The sequence below is a fragment of the Manacus candei genome, unplaced genomic scaffold (assembly GCF_025592945.1).
Source record: "Manacus candei isolate 608988 ecotype Guabito, Panama unplaced genomic scaffold, ASM2559294v1 h1tg000020l, whole genome shotgun sequence".
Lineage (NCBI taxonomy): Eukaryota > Metazoa > Chordata > Aves > Passeriformes > Pipridae > Manacus > Manacus candei.
The window spans coordinates 3,751,284-3,764,193 of NW_026138068.1; the positions used below are offsets into that span (position 1 = coordinate 3,751,284).

Genomic DNA, 12,910 nt, shown 5'->3' on the forward strand with positions numbered 1-12,910 from the left:
GACAGGAGGTTGCAGCTTCACCACACCAGACCACAGCTCTCCCAGTCCCAAGGACAACTCTCCAGGCCGAGTTTATCAAGAAATCTCTCACCCTTGGAAGCAGGACAGGCTTTTAAATGTGTATACAGATTTTAGGAAAAAGTTACATCAAAAGAGGTACAAAGAGTGATTTCACTGTTTTGAAAAATTTACCTGTTTTTTGCACAAGAATAAAACTAGGTCACAGTAGGAAGGAAGATCACTGGTTTTGAGCTCAGATATAAAAATAAGTATGTTTTAATTTGGACATCAAAAGAGACAAAAATGCAGCAATGATGCAAGAAGGCCCTGGTGCCTATGGAAAAGCTAAAACCCAACTGCTCTGCAGCCAACACAGCAAGGGCTCCCAACCTGGAGATGCTGACAATGCTGTGTGAGAGGTTTCCCATGAAAATATGGATATTGAGAGTCTAAAATTTAATAGAGAAAAACAATTCAGTTCAGATCTGCTAGGCTTCAAGCAAGTCAAGGGTACATTAAGCCCTTGCTGTAATGTAAAATTAATTTATTTAAGGAAGAATTTAAGTGCTGCTTAAAGTACTGAAACCACTGACTCTATAGATAATATTTCAGAAGCCAGCAGAAAGCAACTTATGAGACTTTTTGCTCTCTCGCCTCAAATTTAAAAAAAAAATCAAATTAAAAAGTAAAACAGCAGGCCACTCACCTCAGTTTTCACAGCTTTATACACCAGCCTGGAGAATTGAGGTATTACAGAGGAATTACAGAGCAACATGGGCACACACACAATGATTTATTGCACGTCTCGCCTGCCCAGTGGCGCAGAGAACCGAGAGAGATGCCGAGTTATCCACTGCACAATTTTAGTTCTCCCATCCAGTAAACACAGCAAATATGAGTACAGCCTGTTCCCATTTAATGCAAGGATCCTTTGCTACTTGGGCATGATGCTGCTTACATCAAACCTGGTGGAAATTTTTGTTAAGACTTCTGAGAAGAAGGAGGGACTTTTCTCTCATGAAAGGAGATGATGGACTCTTCCACTGCAAAGCAAAACCCTCCATGAAAATGCCTTTGAAAAGTGAGCACGGCTTGAGTGTGAACATCCCTGCCCACATGGCTTTGAGGCACCACTTCCACCAGAAGGGTTCAGGTGAAAAAGGTCTTTTGGAAAACTTCCAGTTGGACAATGCTGAAATCTGGGAAAATTTATACCTGGACCAAAAAAACTAGGGAGTTTTATACCAAGTGGTTTGGAGTTTAGTAGGAATTTTACTCATGAGCTCAAAGTTAAACAAGTGATCAACCTCAAGTGTGTGCTTGAGGTTCCCCAAAACCCTTGAGGAATAACTGTGGCATCTATTACACTGCTGGAGAAGTGCTTCTTCCAGGACCTGGCTGCCTGGTGTCTCCAGCAATAACATCCCCATACTGCACACAACAAACGTCTTTGAAATGAACCTTTTGCTTTTAGGAATTGCTCCTCTCCCCAGGAACTATCTGAAATCATTCTGTTCTACATTTCGGCCAAAGATTTCTAAGAAATGTCTCTTCACCGCTGTTTTATACTGATATTTCATCTTGTTCCTCTAAGAGGGTTCAACAAACAGACCATCCTTCTCCTGTGGCCCCTTCTGGCGTTTCAGAGGGAAAATAAAAAGACAGACACGAAGCACTTTCTCATTCTCTGAAGAGGATGGAAGCCACGCTCCCCACTGCTCCCTCCCCAGGGCCTGTCTCAAAGACAAACCCTCCACTTTTAAATCACACTGAAGAAAAAGGACATTCAGCATCCCGGTCTAGGAAAAGCTCCTATTGAAACCAGCAGGAATCTTTCCACCAATTTCAGGAACAACTGAAGCAAATTGCTACCAAACTCCAAACTCTACCTTAAGTGGACTTTCTGGTTTTGTTATTGCTTTTTGCTTCTTTCAAATCTGAATTGAAATTAGTATTCTCCAGGAAAAGCACAGCTAACTTTTCCTCTTGTACTACTTGTACGAGTAACACAGTAAAGTCACTTGCTTGTCATGCACTTCTCCAGCTCCATTGGACCTTGGGCTCCAGGCAGTGTTTCCAGCTCAGCTCCCTGCTCCAGGTAAGTGGGAGGATATCAGAGACCTGACTTGCACCAGCTGTTGCACCTGATCTAAAACCAAACCTTATTTTGCTGCTTATCAATGCAGTAGAAAATCAGAGCAGGGCTGGATGGCAATTTGGAGCTGTATTTTCTCAAGTGGTTTCCTGGGCTGGTGAACTTCCCCTTGCATGAAACCTTAATGGCTTATCATGTCCTTTTGACATTCAGATATGGCCAAAATCACTGTCAAGTAACAGAGCAGAACCCAGTGTTCTGCTGTAATGAAATAAAAATAAGCAATTTAACTCCTGAAATCAAAAAGCAAATTCATCACCCTGACCAAGTCCTCCACATCTCCCAGGAGGCCCCAGAGACACTCTCCAGTTAAGGATTCATCCTCTGTTAAATCAGGTGGGCGGCTCCTCCCTAATCAAATCCCTTTCCCCTCGCTCCACTGCTCCTGACAAGTTCTGCACAGCCAATACTCTGCTGCCATCCACCAGCTCTTCATTCAAAGCAGCAGAGCCAGATTAGGAAGACAAAGTTGTTAACAAATTAATTACAATGATATTCAAAGCAGCTACAGCATCAGGAAGAGGTACAGAAAAATGTAGCCACCTAAGAAAAGTGTTTACTTGCTTATGCCAACATTAAACATTTAGGTTAAACACACAAAGACAAAATATTTGTGTCAGAAAAAGGAATTTGACCATTATTACCAGAAAACACACAACACGCATCGTTGTAACAGTCAAGTCCAAGTGCATGAATTCTTAAGAAACACAGTTGGATGGTTGAGAGAGAAATGGGGGAGTTGTGCTTTTGCTTTGGGGTCTACTTTTTTCCTTAACTCATTTCAGGTTTTAAGCCAAAGCAGATTTTTTTTAGCATCGCTTTGACAAGCAGAGTTCTCCTGCAAACTCAATATTAGATGTGTTCTTTGCTGGATGAGCATAATTAAATTTTATTTAAAGTGTGGGACAATGAAATAACACTTCAGATTCATTTCCTTTTAAAACTGCTCCTGGTTGGATTTCAAACACTGGGAGAATATGGGCACAGAGGATTTCAGTTACAAAACCCCAACATTTTAATTAACTGCTTTATTGAAGAGAGAGAACTCAACAAAAATTCCCATCAGTATTCAGAAGCCTGTTAAAAATAATCTACATTTTATGCCTAAACTGATTAGTATCTGTTTCACGGTGGTATGTAAGCACAGAAATATTACATCTAGATTTTTCCCACACTACATTCAAAATTAAGCCTTTGGTTTACTCTCTCAAATCTATATTAGAACTGTTCCTTCCCAAGAAAAGAACACAATCCTTCGGTTTGCAGCTGGAATTGGCAAGACCAGTAACCACAGCCCACCTGGGAAGCCGTGGCTGCTTCCACAGGTCGGTCAAACAAAGGCTCTCTAATTTAAGAGAAAGCAAGTCATAAACTGAAGTTCGTGAGTTTCCCTACTTCTCCTTTGCAAGCACACAGCAAACCTCAAATTTAAAATAAGGAATTCTGCAGCAAGACTCCCCCATTCCATGTGTGTCCCCATTCCAGCCTCCACTCCCCTGCATGGCCCCAGATGTCACTGACCTGTATCATGTACAGCTGGGCGATCCGATATTCCTCCACGCTCATCGGAAGAGGGATCCGATATTCCTTTATGAGCATTTTGGATACAAAAATCTTTTGCCCGCTCAGAAACACAATCCAGAAGCTTTTAGCAAAGGCTCCCTAAATAAGGAAATGCATCGAGGATCCCTGAAACAGAGAAAGGGAATATAAAAGGAGAGAAGTGTTTATTTTCCATTCTTAGTGCAGAATATCCTCTTAGAAAAAAAAACCAAAAACAACAAAAAACCAAAACAACAGACAAACATTAATTTTTGTAATAGCTCTGAGCTTACCAGCAGAGAGAAGAATCCCTGGAGTGCTACCAGACCCTTGGTATCAAATTAAACAGAATCTTTGAGAAGAATTTTGATTTGCTTCAGGGGATACCATCAAAGCTATTACCCTCCTGACCTTTGCCACTGCATCACTCAGACTTTCATATGCAGCAGCATCTCCACGGAAGAGATGTGACAAAAGCTCCAAATGAATAGCCAGACCTTCTGCTGCCAGACAACAAAGTCTCTCTCCAGTGTCAGCAACACACCAGAGATGCATCCACTCAAAGGCATCAGGTTTTATCCTCTAGATTCATTTAGCAGCAAGAAAAGGCAATAATTAGACTTGCTCAGCCCTCAGTAGCACTATAACAAAGGAAGTCATTTGGATTCTAACAATAAAGACACCGGAAATGTACTTTTCTTCCCTGCTTTACTCTGAATTACTGTCTTGGTAGGATTCCTTCTCTTGCACCTCCAAACCCAGGTAAGATCCTCCTGCCGCTGGTGTCAACGCCAGGCTCATTTTTACATTCCCACTGCATGAGAATACAGTCAAACTGCAACACAAAATAATCCCATCACACCCCACCTCGAGGCAATTTAACAAAATTATTGCTGAACAATTCAGGGAATACAGCATTTACTACACCACAGAGCAAAGCAGGATATTTTCAAATATTTTCAAGACTCTCTATGGGCTGTGGATAAAGACAATAACATCATGTAAGAAACTGGGGAGGGAAAGGATGACTGGTGAGGAAAAGAGGACACCAGAAGCAAAAAGTGTCTGTTATCAGGCCAAGTCAGCCTCAGCAGGATCTGGTGACCACTCACAGCACACAAAGCATTTGCTTGGTTCCTTCTCATCACCAAAATCCACCTTTCCGCTGTGCCTGCTTAGTGGAAGTCTTCAGATAGAGCTCCTGAAGAAAAACCAGCCCCAAGTTCTACAGCTGGTGAAAAAACCCAACAGAATAAACCCAACCAATTGATCCAGTGGATTAAACTGTGATGTGGGAACCAGGAAACCACACCAATATCAACAGCCCTTAGTGCCAGTCAGTGTTTGCACAACACTTCACCAACCTTTTACGAGGTTTAGAGGTTAAAACACATGCCCATGGTCACAGGGCAACTGGGGACAAACCCCAGTGTTTGTAACCCAGGTTTACTGCAACATCTCCCTGGTGGGGACATGTGGGGACACTGCCCACAGCATCCCAGCCAAGGCTTTCCTGGCCCAGGGCCGTGCCACGGTGCTCCCAGCTCGCTTCCCTTTGATTGCCACAGTTCTAATTTGGCACTAAAGCAAATCCATCCCGGACTGACTCTTCTGGGGCTGCGTCATCTAAACAATTTATTCTCAAATTCTATTCTCTGCTGCATTTCAGTGCTGTCAGAGCAATCTGTGCATGTGGAGGGGGGCACAAAAAAACTCCTTGCCATGGCGAATCCTGAAGAGAATAATTCTGGGAAGACTGTGCTTCCCAACATTGCTGTGCCTATGTGCATCCACACGCACGTGCAGGATTTCCTCCATCAAACTAATCCTCCAGAACAGGTGGAGATAATCTCATTAAGTGGGTTTTAATTAGTGTCATGGCAAAGAACAACAGTTACCACCAGAGGAGGGATATAAAGCACCAGATCTGCAATGGGACAACAAAAGAATCCCAACTTTTTGAGCTAATGGCACTGGGAGACTCAGCTACACGTCTGGAGTAGTTTGTTATGCTTTAGAGATCTTTGAAAATTAGATTTAAAAGCTTCTCCCTCTGTTCCCCAAATGCTCTGAGAGTGATTCTGCTCCACCATCAGGACATCAGTCACATCTGCCTCTGCTGCTTGCTAAAACCAGGATATTTCTATCGATTGGAAGAGATGAATAAAACAAAAAATAGAACCTAAAAAGCAATAAAATGGCAGGAAACCAGTATCAAGATGGAAAAATTGTGTTTATAATGAAGTGCCAGTCAGGTAATAATTCAGATGGCTGAGAAAGAGAAGGTTTATTTTATTACAGACTAAAAAGCCCAACATTTTGGCCCCAAGCAGGCACAGCAGCAGCCTCACAGTGCCCAGCGTGTCTGGTCACAGTAGTGGCTCCTGTTCAGCTTTTACAGGAGCTGAGGATTTGCTGGGATCTTCCCCTGCAGGTTTATTCCCTGTGGTTGATGATTAAAAGCAGAGTTTGGGCTCAGCCCCCAGGTCTCTGAGCAGCAGTAGGTCCTGATGATGTGCCCATTAGAAAGATCATACTCCCAAAAACCTCCTCCAGCAGCTGCCCACTCCAGTGGCTTCAACCAGTCCCCCTGAAGCTGGGTGGAAAACAAATCTGGAAATACACTGAGCAAGGACAAAATCTCAACCTCAAATCAAGAGGGCTAGCAGGGAAAGGCTGGGAGCAGCAGCCTGACCCTAAGGGAAGCACAGAGAACAAACCTGACTTGTCTGGTTTTTAGTTAGACTGGTGAAAAAAAAAATTCAAAGTAAGTTTGCAGTTTGGGCTGCCTTTGAACTGAAAATAATACATCCTAACCCTTCCAAGAGCAGTGGAGTCCTGGTGGCAAACCAGAAAAGACAAACACAGGTTATCACCAGGTTCAGCCTGGGGGAACACCATTCCAAGTGGGACAGAAGTGACAAAATCACCCTGAGGGCAGCAGCCTCCTTCCAAAGTCTTGGGACTTCACACACAACCAAAGTTCATCAAGGCCAAATAAAACACATAAGTTTGCCTGCAGACATGACAGAGAAAAGAGAAAGCCCTTCTGGAAGCCAGGGAGCCACCACAGCTTGGGAAGATGGGTGTCAAAACACCAGCTGCGTCCCTGGCACTTCCCCACAGCCAGGACATTGCTCCGAGCAGCCAGAGGTGTTGGAGATGCCCCACGTGCTGGGATTAGCAAGCAGCCAGTGTTTCACCACTGCATTTTGGCTGCCCAGCTGCAGGACTTTCCATGGGTTTGCCAAACAACTGGGACCAGTGGCATCCAGAGGCTGTTTGCAAACCTCAGCCTGCAGGCAGCTTCCCAGCAAGAGGAAAACAGCAGTGACGCAGGACATTTCCAGACTGGCTGCTATTCCTGCTATAGCCAAGTGGCACATTTGTACAGCCCGTTATTCAATTTATACCCAGAGCTGTAGTAACTGTGAGAACCAGGCACATAATTTTATACCTCAATTATTTTAAAATCAGGTTCTCAAAGCATCATAATTAGGCTGCAGAGTCAATATCCTGCTGCGATGAGTCAGGTCCACCTCGGAGCCATTGCTCCAGGCTGTCTGAAGGCTCAGCACAGCCTACTGCATTTACTGCCAATTTTAACAGTTTACCTCTCAACAACAAACTTCCTGAAAAAGGGCCCTTGGTTTAAAAGCAGGGGAGGACTATCAGGATCTGCAGAAGCTGAACAGATCAAGAGACCCAGCAGAATCTCTCAATTTAGCCCATGAACTTGGTGTTCACTTTGGGAGCATCAGGGCAGCCTCCCTGGTACTAAAGGAGGGAGCAGAGGACTGATGACAACTGACAGCTTGTAATTAAGGAGTAAGAATCAGTGTGTGAAGGGTGGTTAAACTGTGCCCCTGGAGTGCTGGAGGCCAAACCCCAGCCAGGCTTCCCAGGCTGGCCCTGAGGGGATGGAAACTGAGTATGACAGCAGAAATCCCAGCTCCAGGGCAGGAGAACCACTCCTAGTGTGGGTTCAGGCTACAAAAGGGCTGTTATAGCTCTCCTAATTGTCACCTCAATGACTAATTTTTGACCAGCTCACATTTTCAGTGCTCAGCTTGCTGAGCACAGGCTTTTCAGGGCTGCAGTGAGGAGCAGGAACCCACCCCATGCCATGGCTGTTATAGCCCATTTTCAACACAGAGGAAAAAGCCTGAGACTCAGAGAGCAACTATAATGAGCTTCTTCCAGTCTCATGCAGGAGGTTCATTTTACACTATTATAAAGTTAAATTAAAACCCATTATGGAGGGTCACACAGCAGCCAGGAGCAGAGGCAGGTACCAGCCTCAAGTTCTGATCACACACTGCCTGCAGAAGTTGAGAAAAACCTCCCAGATGAAAGAACAAACTCCTGAGCTCAGTACCCTTGACTCAGCTATTGAACAATTTTCCTGGTAATACTGTCCCATAACTGAGAAATGACAGATAATTAACAACCAACCATAAGAAAACCAAGCCAAACACTTAGTGGCAAAAGGATGAGCAAAGGCATTACCTGGAGACCTCACCTACCTCCCTAAAGACCTTCCTTAGGTTCTCAACATCACCTTTATCCCCCAAGAAGATGCCTCCTTGAAGAAAGGGATATCAAAGAGATGTTAGCTCTTGGTCCCAAGTGTATCAAACACTTGGACTTCGGGAAGCAACACCAGGTTTAGAAACCCAGCCACCTTCCCTCTCCTGCAGAGTTCCCTGGAGGAGGATGCAGTGCCCTCCTACGACTGGAAGCGCTGCATCCATACTGCATTTGCATTTATTTATGCCTTTAGAGGCAGCAGCATAAATGTGAAACAGATTTCTGGGGCCCAAGTCAGCAGTTTTTAACAGCAGCCTCACCTCTCACACCGTGATTAATGCGGCAGTTTCGCTCCTGGCCCAGAGCAGTTTGGCTCAGCTTTATCTACCCACAGTAGCTCTGCTGCAAAGACCATTTCCTTTATCTGCCACTCGTATCCCGCTTGTCCACAGCATCCCTGCCTCTCAGGAGTCTTTCATCAGTATCTACAGAACATGGCTGTCAAACCCTGCTCAGCCCTTACTCCAGCACACGCAGCCTGTGATCCGTCACATGGACCCATAAAACTGTCCTGCCCATGTCCCGCTGCCATCTCATTGGGAAGGACCACAGGACAGAGAGGAACTTCTTGGTTTGTGAGTGCACAGTATCACAAACAGACCACAATTGCCTCCATGAATCCCTCACGAATGACCACCAAAGAGAAAACACAGTTTATGAGGGCTTTCCAAGATGCATAGCGAGTGCTTGTTATTTTACCATCCCCTTCTCTCCCCTCTTCTCCCAGCCCTGCCAAAGTGATCTCTCCAGTGGGGTTGTTTTAAGCCACGTTTACATTGAAAGGTTAAAAAGCCCCAACATTTCTATTTAGTAGCTTTGTTGCCATCGTTATTTGCCATGACACTCATCACTACACTCAAAACTGCCTCACACACACAAGCACGTGCGATAAACTGATGAGACAGAAGAGCTTTTTGGAATTAGCCGTTCTCAGTTTTCATAGTGTGGGTCATACCTACTGACTGACAGCTAAGCAGATTTAAAAACTCATCAGGCCTTGGGGAAAAAAAAAAATAGATCAAATCTCCTTAAAAGTGCACAGTTCACATGCTCACAGCTCCAAGGCCACTGTGTCAGTAAGTGACGTTCAGTGCAGTCGTAGATCCTAATCACACATCTCATCTGTCACAGCTCCTTCAGAGAGACATTTTCATGCAGATGCTTACACAGCTGAGTTTCATGACTGAGCTTAGATCCCATCTGACAGTGAATCAGCAGCTAATGAACATGTGCCCACATCACAAAACCCCAACAGTCCTCCCAGCGCCACAGCAGCTGGAGCTGGGGAGCTCCCTGTGCCTGCTTCCATGGGCTGGCCAGTCACACAGCCAGGGAAAAGGGAAGAGAAAAATACAACATATGTGGAAATCAGCCCTCCTCAGGTGTAAAGTTCAGGGCAAGCTCCAAAGCTCTCAAAGGCACTGCGAGGGGCTGAGGATAAACACTGCTTGGTGAGACAGGGCGAACAAGTCACATTTACACTATTCGGTCTTTTTTCCATTATTAGATACAATTTGACGTCACTTATAGAATTTAAGAGCTCATTGTAAAGCAGACATTTATTCCAAGTGAAGGATGGAAGCAGTCCAAATGCAATACAGCAACACTGGAGCTATTAAATCTTGTTTTAGTTCACTGGGCAGCCAAACAGTGGCTCGAAGCAACCTGAGGGAGAGGGGAGAGGGGGAAGTAACACCACAGTAAAGCGTGCACACACCTACCACCTTTTCTCCTTAAATATTCTAGGATATTGTAACTGTTTCTTTGTACTTTCCATTGCTCTTACTCCTTTAACTCAGAGAGGAAAACTTGATTGCCTGCCTTCTGCGTTGTAAGTGATGCTGCGCAAAGCCAGCCAAGCCCTTTCCACGCACACACCAAGGGGATCAGGTGAAGTCCATCAGCTGAACTTTGGCTGGAAAATTAACATTTCAAGTCCTGCCATGCCTGGAGGTTACACAGTAATGAACTAATAAAGAAGCCATTAAAAGAACTAATAAGCACACTCAAGTCACAGATGAGTTCGGAGGGAAAGACAAACCAGCCTCTAATCCTTTTGCTGTACTGGGGATAAAGATGAATATTAAAAAGCACCTGACATGAAAGGTTAAACGTTTCCAAGTTGTCTGCATGAAGAGAGCAGCCATAAACCCCAAAGTCCCGTGGCCTCACTGCAGAGCCAGAAGAGCTAAAGCAGCTGTGCTTTTAAAGGGGTTGCTCTTAGTCCAAGTCTCTCAGCATCACACCCTGAAGACAAGCAACAATTACACACACACATATAAATATAGATGTGTAATGTATATATATAGGCAAATATATATAAGCATACATATATATATATACACACAGGGAAACAAAAATAAAAGCAGCACTGAATGTGGTGAGTGCAGCGTGTTGGCTGAAAACAGACTGAAAATTGCTGGCAGCTCATTAAATTACTGTAAAGAAAAATCTATGCAATGCCACAGGCAAGAGCATGGTCAGGATTTTCCTTTTGCTGGTGACACGTCCTTTAGCTGAAGGGCCACTGTCACACAGGAGCAGGGAGGTGGGAGGCTGGCCAAATTTAAAAAAACAAAATAAACACATCTTATTTCCAAGGTAGCCTCCCTGGGAGGTTACTGCATTTACACTTCACAGCTCTGGGTGCTACAATCCCTCTTCCTGATGGAACTCAGGAAAGGAAGCAGAAGGGAGCTTGGTGCAGTTCCCACAGGTTGGGCAAGGCTTCACTTCTATTAAGTAGTAAAATGCCAACAACAAATCCAATCAGGCTCTTAATGTCCATGTCTAGACCGCCTCTGTTCTTTCTTTCTCTCTGTGAGCTGCTGCACTGGAAATTACACTTTTTTATTACAATGGCAAGAGCAGAAAGTCATGAAAACTCCCACTCTTTCATCTTGCCAGTCACTAAGCATGAAAATAAGAAATTGAGTTGGTGACCAGCTCACCCAGAGGGTCCCCAGGTACCCAGCAGAACACAAATCCTGCCCAGACTCATAAGACAAATGGTCTTACAGCTAAAAATCATCAGGAAACAGGACTATTTATCTTTTAAAAAAGAAAACATTATGAATGAAGAAAACCACTTCAAGCTGCAGAAACAAGGAATGTCTCCAGATTGTTTACAGACATAAAAGGCTTTTGCTGTCTAACCTCAGTTATCCTCACCACGGTTCAAGCCCCTCCCTTGTGCTGAGCTCAGGAGAGCCAGCAAATGGTTCATTAACTATGTTCTTCCTCAGTTCCTCGTTTTCATGTTCAAAGACACATGTGATGCCTCTTTTCCCTGTCTATCTACAACCCTTCTCCCCTCAATCCACATGTGTAAGACTGGTGTGAGCTACATCATTCCTAAGGAATGAGCAGGATAATTTCAAATCTTTCCTCTGACTCCTGTTCACACCCCTCTGCACGATATTTGCCAAGAGCATAAGGCAGTTGGGGCCACTCAGTCCCAAACCCATGGCAGCTGTAATCTCACTTCCCACAGAATGGCAACCACACAACTCATTCCCCATTTTATAGCTTAATCGTGGCCCTTTACACTCATCTTTTCCAACTTACAGCCCATTTCAGACTATTTCTCGAGGTTAATTTGAATTTTTATCTCCGAATACTCACAGATCCACTAAACTTGCTTTTGAGCCACAAAAATGCAATTTTAGGATTTGAGTTGAGATTGGACAGACCCTGGATTGCTTCCTCAGTAACTCCCTACTCAAACTGAAAAGGACATCAACAGCTACTCCACTTTTTCAGTAGTTACAGTCCTGGCAGAAATAACATTTGATTACCTCGCTTCTGCAAATACCATGTGGAAAAGGAAATGAGCATTCAAAGCTGCTTTAAGAAAGACAATTTCACCAAGGAAAACACTGTGCGATTGCAAAGGCAGTGTCATAGCACCATAATACTTCACACTGGTTTCATTAGGCTGAGATTTGCCTTGCCTAAGGGCAAAGTAGGGATGAAGAAAATAAGTCCTACTCCATCAGAAGAAACTTGGAATGACACCTAAAATTCTTACATGGGAAGCGAGACAAACACGGCAGTGAGGGCCATGAAAAATGGTGCAATTGAGAGACCATTCTGCACAAGAGCAGTAAATGTTTAATGTCTCTGTTGCGTCTTTCATCCATAACACCAACAGATTAACAAGGTTTCTGTGGCTTTGGAGTTTTGATCTTGGAAATAATTACAGTAAATATTTCATAAGCTCCTTTGAAAGTTTTGTTTCTTTTTTAATAAAGAAAAAAGAATCGCTCACCGCTCTCCGACTGCAGCAGGGTAATAAAAGTGCACAGCTAATCAATAACCACTTTCTGTTCATTATTCAGCACATTTTGGGCTGGGGTTATTTCTTCCCCTCTGCCATTTCGCATCCCACATACAGAGCGATGGTGCGTTTTTAAACCATCAGATATTACTGTTTTTGCAAATTATCCTTTATGTTAACCACAACATGGAGCATCCAGCCTCTAAATACCACCTACATCATTTAGAGGGTTCCAGGGTGTTTTCAGCTGAGCCAGCCAAGGCAGAGGAGGCCAAAGTGAATGACATGCCAGATCAGTTCTGTTTCTTCCTTAGTCTGGGTAACAAATTGCTGTGCAATTGCTG

The 12,910-nt window shown here is 44.1% G+C and overlaps 1 protein-coding gene across 15 annotated transcripts in view; it reads right to left on the minus strand.

The window, feature by feature from the left end:
- PITPNM2 (phosphatidylinositol transfer protein membrane associated 2) overlaps positions 1–12,910 on the minus strand; it is a 129,347-nt gene that overhangs the window by 60,853 nt on the left and 55,584 nt on the right. For all 15 annotated transcript variants that reach the window (XM_051785598.1, XM_051785602.1, XM_051785601.1 and 12 more), the window contains one exon: positions 3,677–3,844. In XM_051785598.1, the coding sequence (XP_051641558.1) occupies positions 3,677–3,754 (78 nt within the window). In that variant the 5' untranslated portion in view covers positions 3,755–3,844. The remainder of the gene's footprint in view (positions 1–3,676; positions 3,845–12,910) is intronic.